This window comes from Ursus maritimus, unplaced genomic scaffold (genome assembly GCF_017311325.1).
Source record: "Ursus maritimus isolate PB19 unplaced genomic scaffold, ASM1731132v1 scaffold_13, whole genome shotgun sequence".
In the NCBI taxonomy this organism is placed as follows: domain Eukaryota; kingdom Metazoa; phylum Chordata; class Mammalia; order Carnivora; family Ursidae; genus Ursus; species Ursus maritimus.
Window position 1 is genome coordinate 14134063 of NW_024423675.1, and position 15677 is coordinate 14149739.

At 34.2% G+C, this 15677-nt stretch overlaps 1 protein-coding gene across 2 annotated transcripts in view; it reads left to right on the forward strand.

Annotated features, from left to right (window-relative positions):
• Positions 1–15677, forward strand: part of GRIK2 (glutamate ionotropic receptor kainate type subunit 2) — a 635255-nt gene that overhangs the window by 595383 nt on the left and 24195 nt on the right. For both annotated transcript variants that reach the window (XM_008704998.1, XM_008704999.2), the window contains exon 14: positions 5011–5236. In XM_008704998.1, coding sequence (XP_008703220.1) covers positions 5011–5236 — 226 coding nt within the window. The remainder of the gene's footprint in view (positions 1–5010; positions 5237–15677) is intronic.

Below are 15677 nucleotides of genomic sequence, written 5' to 3' on the forward strand. Positions count from 1 at the left end.
TCCCCCACCCCCCTCCCCTCTGAAGCCCTCGGTTTGTTTCCCAGGACTCAGCCTTTAAAGATCAGTTCATGATTCTTCCTCAGGGCATTCTTTTCTTTTCCGTCTTTTTAACTTTTTTTCCCCCTACTTTTCTGGAGACTTCTTTAAACTTTGTTTTCTAAAATTTCACTTGAGGCTTTCATTTTTGATAGCTGTTTTCTTTCAACAGAGTTAATTAATTAGTTAATTAATTGTCTTCATTACGCAGTATGTTTTACCTCTCTGAAGACATTTATGCCAGTTTGCTGTTTTCTTTATATTTCATGGTAGAGGCTCCCTTCAAATATCTGGTTATCTTCAGCTGTTTAATGATACATAACAGACTCTAAAAGGCTCCCTGGAAGCACTGGGCGCTTGCTCAAGGCTGAAACACTGTGAGCTTTGCTATAGGGTGGTGTGTTGGATCAGTTTTGTTGCGAATCCATGATATGTGTCTTTACATAGAATTGATGTAGTATAATGATTAAGAATATGAATTAGGTACCTAATCTGTCCATGTTTGATTCCTGGTTTTGCCACATGAATTTGGGCAAATTATTAACCTTTCTGTGTTTTGGTTTCCTCATCTGTACATGGCAGAAAAGATACTTGTCACCGAATAGAAATCTTGTAAAATTAATATGATTTAATATTTATAAATAATTTAGAATAATGTCTCACACATGCTGAACTTTATCTGTGTTAAGTACTCATCATCATCTGTCTGGTGCAGTTCAGTTTTGCTTGAAAAAAACTTTCCGTTGTCTCTCCTGAAGGGATTCTAAGGAGCAGGACAGAAACAGGGCTGACTGGCCTCGACATTGATTATAGACTCCCACTCAGTTCTTCGGGTTTCAATATGGCCTCCCCTGGCTCACCTGTGTCCAGTGCGCTCTTGTTTCATATCCAGAGAATAAAACCTCTAATCTTCTGCTTGGGTAGGATGGAGCACTCACTCTGCTGCTCAGAGAAAGAAAGAGCATCAAGGATCTAACTTTTCAAAAGACATTCTTTCAATAAATTTTACTTTTGTTAGATCTTTGACCCTTTGGCTTTGAGGGGGATATAGAAATGCCAATCTCTGAAAATTTTGTGGGCAGGAGAGGGTTCTGAAGTTTACTTAACTGAGTTACAATTCACCTATCTGCCTTCCAGCTTCCCAAATTTTGTTTCTGTTGTACATTGTCCCATTCTGTTTCACCTTGTGGTCTCATACCATGGGAGAGAACGCATACTCAAAGATGGTATTCAACTTGCCAACTCTGCCACAGTTCTTGGTCTTTTTTTTTTTTTAAGAAAATTAACATATAGGCATTTGGTGGTAGGTTCTCTTTTTAAAAAATGATTGGAATTATAAAAATATCTCACTATTGCAAAGTGTGCTTACACGTAGCATCTTATTTGATCCTCACAAAAATACTGGGAAGTTGGCAAAGATATTTGACTGTTAAGCAAACTGAAATTCAAAGGTATTAAATGGCTTGCATAAGAACATAGATTCCATTAGTAAGAGATTTACAGCTAGTGATCATTACTTCTGACTCAGCCAACATTATTCAGATCTATATATTACTTAAGTAATAGGTAATCAATTATTTCTGAATGGTCAGGATTATAGAGAAAAAAAGCATCCTAAGTTTCATATTCAGGCTATGAGTTTGTTCAGATCCTTTGTTCAAATACTTTGTAAGTCGTCTTAGCTTCTTTGAATTTGAGGGTTTCGGTGAAATTCTTGTCGTGCAGACCTTTTGTTTTTAAATCTGATGCACTGGATTCTTTTCACTACTAAATAAAATAGATGTAATAGGATTGCCAGAAGATGATAAAGATTATTCAGCCTTTTCAACTTTCTGTAGAAATGGGTAAGAATTGAATGGCATCTCCCCACCACCACACACACAGAGCCCACAGAGGCAGTGAAATTTTTCAATGATATCACTTTATAGCCATAAATGGGAGGTGCAAAGAAGATACTGTGCTAAATCGGAAATTGAGGTCAAAGAATGACAACAAATCAAGCAAACAAGCCACATAGATTAGGTGTGACCAGCAGAGAGTCAATATTTCTAAATTGAAATATTTCTTATTTGGGTTTTTTATTTTTATTAAGAGAAACAAAACAATTTGGGTGACTTTTCTATCTAAACCTATTCTACAGTTTTAAAAATAATAGAAATATTTATATCTTCTGCAGGTAGGAAAGATGAGTGAAGCTGTACAAAAATCATGGGCAATAGATTTCTGAAAAATCAGAAGTAAATCAGTAGGAGATACTTGTGCAGCAATGGAAGATTGGAAATGATTAGCTTCAAAATGAATATCAATAGTAATTCTAGGAAGTACTCTTAGAAATAAAATACCCATGCAGGAAAGCATTCAAAGAATTTTATATGAAAATACATTTTGTAAAATCTTTATTTCATCAATAAAGTTGTAGATTAGATATTTCAAATGTAAAATAATTCTACTTTCACATTAATTTAAAATTAAACTATACATCTGTAAAGGATAGATTAGAATTAGTTTTTAATTTCTTGGTTTTCAGTTGTTAAAAAAGTTTAATCTGTTTACACAGCAACATATTAATAATGGATATGTTATTATACTGTTAAAAATGTAATTCTCTTTTTTAAATTTCTTGTGACAGACTTTAAATTAGAAAATACTACTACTAATACAAAATTTTTATAATACATATTATGAAATTCATATAACAAAATATTATAAAAAGAGAAAGACATAATTATGTGTCATTTTATGTATATATAGACATATTTAAATGATTAGTGCCATTGTAAATATTCTGTTCCCCCCTCTTTGAGACAAAAATACTAGTGTTCAAGTTTTATTTAAACCAACTTTTATCAATGAATGAAATGTGTTATCAGAAATTGGAAATCATGTAACTAAAGCAATAAAACATCGATTGTTAATGTTTTTATAACTGAAACAAAGGAGAGATTTTAGGCAATTTATGGCCAATGCAAAGTTAAAAATAACTTTTTGTACACTCTCTTATCTCCCTGCTTGGTTTTGGCCTCGGAGAGTATGCCCATGTTATGTTATTACACTATCGCTCTCTACTGGGAAACAAACTGAGGGCTTCGGGGCAGGGTGGTGGTGGTGGAATGAGATAGGCTGGTGATGGGTAGTAAGGAGGGCACGTATTGCATGGTGCACTGGGTGTTATACGCAAGTAATGAATCATGTACTAACATAATATAATAAAAAAAATTATTTAAAAAAATCCTAAAAAAAAAGAGTTACATTTTAAATTGTCAACTGATGAGTGTGCAGTTTTGATGACATACATGAATTATTATTTATGGGATTGTATATCTATTATCAGCCACAGATTTACTAAATCAAAAACTATTTCCAATATAATTTTTTTATGTGAAAGCTCCTTAACCTGCAGGTGAGATTTAATTTTGATTTTATTTTGTACTTAGGCCTCTCTTAATGCAAAGCCTTGGGAAATAAGTTCTTTACCTTTGAAAGGAAGCAACTTTATTCTGGCTATCCTTATTACGTTACTGATTTGGAAAGTCAAATGAGTCTATGCAAAATCTCACTATTGGTCTTAACTATTCCAATAAGAGTTTCATCATAACCTAAAATAGTCCTTTCATTTTTCTTTTTTATTTCCAGCATATGATTATTTCACTTTAAAATAATTGGCATGCCACCATAGCTTTTCACATTTGTAATCGTATCAATCTTACTCTCGATGTTCTAGCTGCTGTCTTTCAAACTTTGAGCCGCTGGCCTTTTAGCATGCTTTAGTGGTTCACTGCAGAGCAAAGGTTTGCATTTCTACCCTCTCTTATCCCTAATGCTATACTTGTTTTTAGAAAGCACTCATTGTATGTTTAGTTTTTTTTCCTCCAGTAAATGTAAGGTTTTTCTTCTATCATCATTGAAATAATGTCTGAATTTTTTTAATACTATTGTGCACCTGCCTTTCAGTGGAAGGAGTGGTAATATCTCATTTATGACCTGGTACGTGTAGGACTAAATACATGGTTAAGCTGTAAAAAGATTGCACATCTATTCATTTGAAAACAGTTTTAACTTTTTCTGCCCGTGCAACCAATATAGTGACTATCCTCCGAATGCTTATAGCTTCAGTATTATTTTTTTGTGTTTGCATAAGAATTTAACTAGGGTAAGGGTTTACAGATGAGCTTTTCATAAGCAGATGCTAAACTTTTCCGTGGTTATGTTTTTACCAGTGCCTTCTGAACAAAACCCATTTCTTTCTTTCACTAATGAAATCCTAGTGAAGCCTTACTGAGAACTTCAGGTGGACATAAAAACTATTCAATTTTATTGGTCCAGGAATCTTTAGTTAGTTAGTAGATCTGAATGATAGGCTTCCTATTGTCCTGAGGCAGGCTAAAAGAGGTTCTGTGGTGTCCAGATTGTGTCCCAGTGGAAATTTTTATTTGTAACAAATTCCATTATTTGTTCATCCTCTATCTTTGTGTATACCCGGAGGATAATCTGACATCAGTCTTTTAGTCAGCCATACTGGGAAAAACAAAAACAAGCAAACAAAAACTCAAGGTTTTGCAGTGTCAGTTGGTGTCCAGTGTCTTCCAAATCCGATGTTATAGTTATGTTGAAAGATAAAATCATACAGATGAGGTACTCATGTGAGATATAGGCACAGAAGTTCCTCCTATTAATCTTGTTATTTTCTCTTTATATTCCATTCTATGATTTACTAGCTATGCGTTTTTGAACATTATGTTATTTTTGATATGTTTGTTAAATAAGTCAGTGTTATACCTGGAAATATGAGATGAGGAATTGCTACGAGACACTTTTTTTATACAGATTTTTATTTCTTTGTGTAGATATTACTATTATTAGTAAGACAATTATAAGTTAGTATGAGTAAATGAAATACAGTCGATTCCATCTAAATATTGTAGGAACACATGGAAACTAAGGAATATCTTTCTTACCTATTTTATTTTTTCCTAGAAATCAAAAATATCTACGTATGACAAAATGTGGGCCTTTATGAGTAGCAGGAGGCAGTCAGTACTCGTCAAAAGTAATGAAGAAGGAATCCAGAGGGTCCTCACCTCTGATTATGCTTTCCTAATGGAGTCAACAACCATTGAGTTTGTTACCCAGCGGAATTGTAACCTGACACAGATTGGCGGCCTTATAGACTCCAAAGGTTATGGCGTTGGCACCCCCATGGGTAGGTTTTATGTCAGTCACTGGTTCTTTGTTCATTAATCTTAGTTGCTGTGAGAAGGAGGAAAACCAGTGCCTCCACATGCCATAAGGAATTCTGTTTTTAACAAATCTATCTTGTTATGTCCTGTTACCGTATAAAATCAGGAAGCAATTTGGACATCTGCTTCTAAATAGGTAAGTAACAAAAGAAAAATTGATTTCTACCAAAATGGTCAGTAGCCATTTCTACTATATCAGTGTTGAAAAAACCCACAACATTAATGTAAAAGACCGTCTCAATTCTATATTTAAAAAATATTTTATGAATAAAAGTTTCTGCATTTTGTTTTTTTCAGATTTGTGGCTTTTGAGTACAGTATTTGACTTAGAGAGTGAATTAAAAGAGTGAGCCACAAATGGTTCATTGGTTTCTGCGGATATATGTTTTACTGTTTTATTTTAGAGAAATAGCTGACTGTTCACTAATAACATACCTAGAATATTTGACACCAGGATTACTTATTTTTAACATCCTTTCTCTTTCATATGACAAAATTATTTTCAATAATAATCATGAAATGAAATAAAGGATGAAAAAAAAGAAGTAAAGAGAAAAAGGATAATAATTGCCAGAAGAGACAAACAATGAAAATTTTGATTTATTGAACTTCACATATGTGTATAATATATATGAATATGTATATATATTCATATGACAAGTGTATTCATACATAACGTTACAGTACCCGTGTACATGTGGTGGGCATAATAATGGCTCCCCCCAAATGTCCACAGCCTAATCCCCAAAATATGTGAATGTGTTACCTTATATTACAAAAGGGACTTTGCAAATGTAATTAAGTATCTTGAGATGGGGAGATTATCCTGGATTAACTAGGTGGGTCCTTGTAAGAAGGAGGAACAAGGGTTAGAGCCACAGTCAATGAGGCGTGATGATGAAAGAAGTGAAAGGAAGAGTGTCTTAATCCATTCGGGTACCTATAGCAAAATACCAGAGATGGGGTGGCACGTAAACAGCAGAGATTTATTTTTCACACTCCTGTAAACTGGAAGTCCATGATCTAAGTGCCAGCCGACTCCCTGTCTGGTGAGACCTGCTTCCTGTTAAATAGACAGCTGTCTTCTCACTGTGTCTTCACATGGCAGAATGGTCAGGGATCTCTCTGGAGTCCCTTTTATAAAAGCACGAATTTCATTCATGAGGGTGCCATCTAATGACTAATCACCTCCCAAGGGCCCCACCTCCAAATACCGTCATACTGAGTATTAGGTTTCAGTATAGGAATTTGGGTGGTCACAAACATTCAGACCATGGTGTTGGGGAGTTGAAAGGAGAAAGAGACTGAGAGAGATTTGAGAATGCTACCTACTGAACTGAACGTGGAAGAAAGGACCACAAGCCAAGGAACACAAATGACCTTTAGGAGTTAGTTTAGAATGCAGGGAAAAAATTCTTTCCTTGAGGTCGATGAAGGAATGCAGCCTTGCAGACATATCACTTTTAGAACTTCTGACATTCAGAACTATTAGATAATTCATTTGTGTTTGTGAAGCCACTAAATTTGTGGTGATTTTTTTTCTTTTAGATTTCATTTCTTTATTAGAGAGAGAGCGTGCAAGAGCAGGGGGATGGGGGGGAGAGGGAGAGGGAGAAGAAGGCTCCCCACTGAGCAGGGAGCCAGATGCAGGGCTCAATCCCAGGACCCTGGGATCAGGACCTGAGCTGAAGGCAGATGCTTAACCATCTGAACCACCCAGGCGCCCTGACATATTGCTGTATTTATATAGTAGACCCAAATAATAATTCACAGTCACTGTAGAAGTGAAAACAAGCAGACAAAAAACCCTGAATTCTTACTCCCAGTTATGCAAGTGTAGCTGAGATCACATTTGTTGTGGGGGGGAGGGTAAATTATATAATGGAAATTCTCCAAATTAGTTTCCAAGTAGAATACAATGTTTATTAAAGAATAAGAAATGAAATGTATGTTAATTCAAAGTTTAATAAAAGTTGGGTTATTAAATGTTTAATAAGTGGGTTATTAAATTAGATGCACAGAAGATATTTTTGAGGTGGACTATTTTATTTTTGACATGTTTGACTTGCTGATAGTTGTAATAGTTGATGTTATTGCTGTTTTTAAATTCTACACACAAAATGAACCCCTTTATTGCCTGAACCAGGGAAAAACCTCCCAAACAAAGCCTTGCTGTTGTTATGCCAATGTATGTATTAATTCAGAAGTTTTATAATTAACTTTAATATATGATAAATATTTATTAATTGTTGAATTCATAATTACTACTTGAGGAGCAAAGTTTTTTGTTGATGGAGTGCTCAAACTGTGGCATTTGCCGTGGTTAGGTCTGGCATGATTCTTTTCCTCAGTAAGAATTGCATAATGAACTCAGAAACTTCATGAGTTCATGTACCATTTATTTGGAATTTGTGAGGAGTGTCTTCTTTGTCATTTTTTCAAGTATACTTTACTCATTTATGAGTTGGAGTATAACCAAATTTATATTTTAGACGATAGACTGATAATGTGCCATTAGAAAGTATCATCATTTGCAACGACCTTGCAATTCCCTAGAGGGTATTATGCTAAGTGAAGTAAGTCAGACAGAGTAAGACAAATACTGTGTGATTTCACTTATATGTAGAATCTAAAAAACAAAATGAAGAAGGAAAACAAAACAGAAATAGACTCATAGATACAGGAAACAAACTGCTGCTTACCACAGGAGAGAGGGGTAGAAGGGCAGGTGGACTAGGTGAAGGGAATTAAGAAATACTTACAATAATAAAATAAATGTCCCGAAGATGTAATGTACAGCATAGGGAATCTGGTCAATAATTGTAATATCTTTGTATGGTGACAGATGATAACTAGACTTAACATGGAGATCATTTTATAATGTATAAAAATATTGAATCACTATGATGTACATCTAATGCTAATAGGATATTGTATGTCTATTATACTTCGATTAAAAAAGAGAAACTGTCGTCGTGTAGTATTATGCACAATGATATTCTAGATTTAGCCTTGTCATTCATTGTAATCTTGGACAAGTCACATGAAAGTTATGACTTCTAGATTTCTTTTTTTTTAATTACTAAAATTAGAAGGTTATAGGAAAACCTAAGATCTATTTAATTTAAACTTACAACAATTTTTCTGAATGTGCTTGGCAAACTCTGAGAGTTTGTTCTAAATTGGGCTAGGAACTACATGGAGAAATACAGTTAGCTAATGTCTTAGAACAAATTTTAAAAATTGAGCAAACTCCGCACTTATGAGGGGTGGGAGCAGTGACTTGTTAGTCTCCCATTGCCTTATAGTTTTATCTGGAAAGAGCTGGAACAAATAAATGCATTTTTTTTTCAGTTTTGTCTCTGAAAGGAGTGAGATTCTCGTATGTCCTTACCATCTTTTGCCAGTTTACATTAGCTGGATGAGGGCATGGATCTTTGTTTCTTCATTTTTGGAAGCATACACAACAGCACCTATGTTCTGTGGATCCTCTATATTTGTTGAGTACATGAATTCTACATCTGAAAATACGATGGTGCAGTAAGATTTATAAACAGAGAAAACACATAACTTTTAGAGCTAATAATAAATATGGCATCTTACATTATTAAATGTGATGACCTCATTAAACAAGCTTGAGTAATCCAGGGTAATGAGGAGTAAGATTCGAGGAGGATGTGTGAGAACTTTGCAGTATAGCACAGGTATTTTATTTTATTATTATTTTTCTGTTACAAGTTTTTATTTAAATTCTAGTTAGTTAACATATAGTGTAATATTGGTTTCAGGAATTGAATTTAGTGATTCATCACATACATATGATACCCAGTGCTCATCACAAGTGCCCTCCTTAAGGCCCATCATCCATCTACCTGATCCCCCGCCCATCTCCTCTCCATCCACCCTCAGGTTTTTCTCTATAGTTAAGACTCTCTTATGGTTTGCTTCCCTCTCTTTGTTTGTCCCCCTTCTCCTATGCTCATCTGTTTTGTTTCTTAAATTCCACATATGAGTGAATTCATATATTTCTTTCTCTAACTGACTTGTTTTGCTTAGCATATTATACTCTAATTCCATCTGTCATTGCAAACGGCAAAATTTCGTTCTTTTTGATGGCTGAGTAATTTTCCATTATATATATCAATGTTTGGGCTCTTTCCTCAATTTGGCTATTGTTGATGATGCTGCTAAAAACATCAGGGTCCATGTGTCCCTTCAAATCAGTATTTTTATATTCTTTGGGTAAATACTTAGTAATGCAATTGATGGATCATAGGGTCGTTCTATTTTTAACTTTTTGAGGAACCTCCATACTCTTTTCCACAGTGGCTGCACCAGTTTGCATTCCCACCAACAGTGTAAGAAGGTTCCCCTTTCTCTACATCCTGTCAACACCTGTTGTTTCTTGCGTTGCTGATTTTAGCCATTCTGATAGGTTTGACGTGATATCTCATTGTAATTTTGATTTGTGTTTCCCTAATGGTGAGTGATGTTGAACATCTTTTCATGAGTCTGTTGGTCATTTATATGTCTTTTTGGAAAAATATCTATTCATGTCTTCTGCCCATTTCTTAGCAGGATTATTTGGTTTTTGGTTGTTGAGTTAGAGAATGTCTTTACAGATTTTGGATACTCACCCTTTATCAGATATGTCATTTGAAAATATTTTCTCCCATTCTGTAGGTTGCCTTTTAATTTTGTTGAATGTTTCCTTCACTGTGCAGAAGCTTTAGCACAGGTGTTTTAATAATAGTCACATAATAGCACTCATAATTTCAAAATTTCTTAATAATTTTGATTTCTACTTAATATAAAACCTTAAACTTGAGGGGTTTTGTTTGTTCTCTTGTTTGTTTTGTAAATACAATGTACTAGTGTACCAGAAATGTTCTGATCATACTCTCATTTTGAGGAAATGCTTACTAAAAATAAATCAAAATGGTATATTATACAAATCTCAAAACCCACTAGGTTATTTCAGGTTTGAAAACTATTTAAAAAAGAAAGATAATAGTTGAATCAGTTCTAAGGAAGCTCTCTGTTATAGTTTATTGAAACATACAAAAAAAATTTCAATCCCTCCCTACCCCTGACACTCTTTATTTTTATTTTTTAAAGATTTTATTTATTTATTCGACAGAGATAGAGACAGCCAGCGAGAGAGGGAACACAAGCAGGGGGAGTGGGAGAGGAAGAAGCAGGCTCCTAGCGGAGGAGCCGGATGTGGGGCTCGATCCCATAACGCCGGGATCACGCCCTGAGCCGAAGGCAGACGCTTAACCGCTGTGCCACCCAGGCGCCCCCCTGACACTCTTTAGTAGAGACTTATAAATAAAATATAAAACAATTCAAAATATTAATAGATATATGAGCTATATATTTAATGTAACTTTTTAAATTGAGGAAAATACCAGGCATAGCACTTAGAATTTCTATTTCCTCTAATTTTAAGCTTATCTTATAGATAAGATGAAAGAACAAAACAAATAAAATTATAAGCCTTAGGATGTTGATTTTTTTTCTTTTATCTGTTCAGCTTAGCTGATCAGATCAACTCTTGTCCTTCTGAAGAAAGCTGAGTTATTGTGGAAAATATTGATATTGGCAAGGGCAATGCATGAGATATCATGTTGTATTATATCTAAGTGGAATCATTTTCTGTAGTGTGTAGATTAGTGGGGTATAATAGTATATTAATGTTTTCATTGAAATAATTTTTTTAAATTAGGCAATAGCACATGATAAATTTCTAACTCTTATAAGGACATTCTTGGAATTTGAATGTAAAATTATCAGTACAGAGGAATAAAAATTCAAAAAATCTGAAAAATACTATGACACAGCAAAACGACAGACCAAGAAGATTTTAGCACATTCTCCTTTATTTTCACTGGCAAATATTAATTTAAATTTATTAAATTTTCATTATCATTAAAGGCTATTTAATGCATGGAGTATATATTTTATTTTTATCCTAATTCTGAATGAGGTAGATTTGAAAACAAGAATGTAAAGGAATAATACTCAAATCACTCACCTGCAGGTATTGCAATATGTAGTTTGTTTTTCTTATTCAGATAACTTTTCTTCTCTTTGACATGATAATGTTAAGTTCTTTAGCAAATTATATTTTATTCATTCATAACATGGCATGAAATTAAAATAATTTTGAGACTCAGTACATGATGAGTGAGTCTTAACTCGCTTATATAACTTCATCAGAGAAGTATGATCTAGAAAGAGGCATCTCATACTTCACTCCCTTAAATACTTCACTTCTGAGGAAAAGATTCCAGGCAGTAATTTATGATTTGCTGTTATTACCTCTACTAGAAATACGGCTTCATGAATTATTTATATTTATTTAGTCATTAATAAACACAAGGATGTGTAACTCTAGTACTTGAATGAGATTCTGACTTCCCGTAAACTTTCAACCAATATCATAAGCTGCATTTTTAACTAGTTAATTAGCATTTGCCTTTTATGTCATCATTGTTCAAGCATATTGAAGATTATTTGTAGTACATCATATTTACTTAATTTCAAAATTTTGTTTAATCACAAACCAAAAAAAATGCATTCAGGTGTGAAAAAAATGTTGTTTGAGGCTCTTCTTCTTTTTACAGCAAGAGTTAATGAGATAAATATATTCACAGCAGAGCAATATGGGCTCAAGTTCTGGAAATTCAGATCAGTACCAGAAATTCCCCAGGATTTCGAGTTAATATTCTGGAGGAGCCATAATCCATAGTGAAAATTTCACCTTTACTAATACTGTAAATGCAATTAAAGAGAGGAAGTCCCTTTGCTTTTGTTGTTGTTCAGACTGTCAGACAATCTCATAGAGGCACATGTGGTTAAGTGCAGGAGGTTAAAACAGAAAATACTTTTGTCTCCTTTGGCGTGGGAAATCAGAAATATTTCAAAAATTATATATATATGCACCTTTACCACCCAAAGTCCGTGCAGTCTCTTGTTAGCTTGCTAGGCCTCCTCCAGTGTGACTCATCTAGGGGCCTGCCATCACCATTCATCATTCTGAGTGTGATGAGAACTGCCCAAAGTGTGTTGTGAAATCGCTGAATGACTCCAATATAAGCTATTTAATTAGGGAAGGTCTGTTTACACAAAAATACTTTACTGGAGCAGTCAACAATGATGTGAAGGTAAATGCTAAATAAGCATAAGCTGGTTTAATTAAGCTCGGGGTGACATTCTATCCCTCTCCGTTTTCCTGACTGCAGCAATGTTATTTCAACGTGATATTTACTGTATGGTAGATTTTTGAAGTTGTAGGTGTTCTTACTCTTAACTGAACTTCCTATTTCATTCAAAAGAATTTAAAAAAAGAAAAAACAACAACTCTAGATGGGGTAAAGCATAAAAGGAAATCGCTGCAGTTTACATTAGGGAATATTTAAAATGTGTGAGCAGTTGCAGTCTCTTGCCTTTTAATTCACCATAGGTGATAATCTATTTATCTGAAAAGGGAGCATTTCTCCTTAATGGCATTTTCTACTGCATTACCTCCCTTCTTACTGCCCAGACTAAAAGCCTTCTTGGCTTCTCTCTTTCGAATGTTGAGTGCACATTGCACTTCAAGGACTAGGCAGACTCAGTGGTCCATGAGCTGGTAGGAAAGCAGCAGTCTGGAAAAAATCCATTATGGCCAGTTGGGGTTATTTTGCTTTGCTGTGTTCAATTTGGTAGAAATATTGTAAAGTGACTGAAGGGAATCATTAAAACTATTTCCATTTTTAACAATGAGCTAGTGGCATGCTTCATTCGTTAGTTCCTCATGATTTTAATAACATACATGAAATATGTGTCAGCTGAGAAGGGAATGGAGGGATTGTGTTCATGTCTGTGCCTATTGTTGATGTTAAAATTTTCTATTATATCATTTGTTCCCATTTTACTTGTTGGGTTAAATCAATAGTAAGTTTCTTCCAGTCAGTGAATAATTATTTCTGTAAAGAAAATGCAAATTAACTTAGTCATATAATCATACAACCTACTGACATATATGTAATACATGAAAAATATAAGACAGAAATATAAAAATGAAGTAGAGATTAATGTAAAGTGGATGTGTTTATCGTGATTTTTAATACTAAGGTTAGATTTAAAGATCATATTTTTAAAGATTTATTTATTTATTTTTTAGAGAGAGAGAGTGGGGAGGGGCAGAGGGAGAGAATATTTAGGCAGACTCCCTGCCGAGCAGGTATCCCAATGTAGCCCAATGCAGGATTCCGCCACCCATGAGATCATGACCTGAGCCTAAATCTAGAGTCGGATGCTTAACCAACTGAGCCACCCAGGAGCCCCTAAAGATAATTTTATCACACACAAAATTACTATATACATTTTATTTCTGTCATATTTGTTTATTTAATTATAAATGTTAGGATATACTCTTATTTCATAATAGGATTTTAATGTTACCTTTACAAGCTGTTTTATAATATATTTTATGTTAAGGAATACAGAGTAGCAGTAGTCCTATTAAAGATTCTCAAGTAACACTTATCTCCTTATGATGCTGTTATACATAATTAGCCTAAAGAAGAAAATGTTGCAATAGGTTGTACCATTGAATCTTTATGGTAGAAGTAAACCACCTTGACATATGAACAATGTGAAATTTCTTTCTTCACTTCTCTATTCTAATGTTAAATGCGTGAGATCTCACTGCTTCTTTATTTCTTGTTCTTTGATGACACGAGAGATATAGAATTGATACTAGGGAAGGCATGTTGTTTGTTTAAGGCAGATGCCAGTGTTTATAAAAATAGAAATCAGTATGAGAAGCATGTTTTTTCCCCTGTTTTGCTCACCATCCATTTCTAGAATTCCCAATTCATCATATAATAAGTACTGTAATATTCGTCATTATAGATGCATAAAATTGCTGGCCTTCAGTTCTTCAGCTTTACTGAAATGAATGAATACATTTGTCTTCATTAGTTGAACATAATGCACAAAAATTGATGCAAATTATTCATCTTTCTGCAGGTCAAACCTTCCATTAAAATGCATTCTATTTTTTCATTGCATAAGCAGTATAATTTTAATGTTGGTGAAGTGATTTTGCAAGGCTAAATCAAGATCTAATAATTTTCAGATCCTGAATTAAACAAAAAAAAGTCAAAGTATGCTTGTCGAAGTTGTATATTCCTGGCATATTGTTAAAGTCTTGATTTCACGTCACTGAAAACAGATGAGAGTCTCAGTAAACTACGCCTGCTCCACAGACATCATCAATAGACTCCTCATGCTAGAATCTAGGAAGCTTCCAGAGGGAATTTGATGATTTATAAGCACCAGCATGAGCAGTCCTCATTAATATTGTAAAGGCTGACCAAATGGTGCCCAAACAATGCATAAATGGATAATTTTCATGAAAACAGAGTTAGTTCTGATAGATTTTTTATGCAAACATTAGATCATTTCATTCATTTAGTGTCATGCTAATTAGTCCAAGGCCATGGGTTCAAACTCTATTATAGATTAGTTAGCCAGATTGACTATGCCAGATTGTTATCCTTTGGTTAGCAGGACTAAGTAAGATCAATGAATCACTCTTATTAGAAAAAGAAAAAGTCAAAGCACAGAGGTAACATGTGTAAATACTAAATTCCAAAGATGACTGCCTTGCATTTTCTGGCCCTCATGTGAAAAGCATTTTCTTAGCACACTGAATAGAATGTGTGGCCTTTGTAGTCAGAAGACTTATGTACAATTCCTCTTTTCACCTGAGTGTTGCAGGTGTCTTCGCCGAAGTTACTGAGCCTTTCTGAGACTCAGCATCCTTATCTGTAGACGGGGGGAATCATGTCTACACAATTGTGTTGTAATAAGGATTAAACCTATTATATTTATAGTATTTGCTTCAGAACACATGTACCACAGAGAATTACATATCTGTGGTTTTTAAGTTATTAGTTATTAAATTAGATATTAAGTTACTAGTATCTTATCTTTTTGCCCTCTTTTCTTTATATATTCAGACATATTGAATATATTGTAGATAAGGCAGATTGTTAATACGACCCATTCCTAACCAATTAGAAATGTCTTTCAGAGTGCCTGGATGGCTCAGTTGGTTAAGCATGTGACTCTTCTCTTCGGATCAGGTCATGATCTCATGGCTCATGGGATCGAGCTAGGGTTTTACCATCACTTAATCAATATACCGTAGTTAGTTAACCATCATTTTGGGGGAAGAAGGTGATTGATAAAGATGAGGCAGTTGAACTGTAGAGCATTATATAGATAAGTAAAATGAAGTTTTTCCTTCTCCAAACATTTCCTGAACTGAATCCCGAGATATATTCAGAGATTATCTCTGAAGACATTTATTCTTCCTTAGTATTTGGTTAATCTATTAGAAATTTT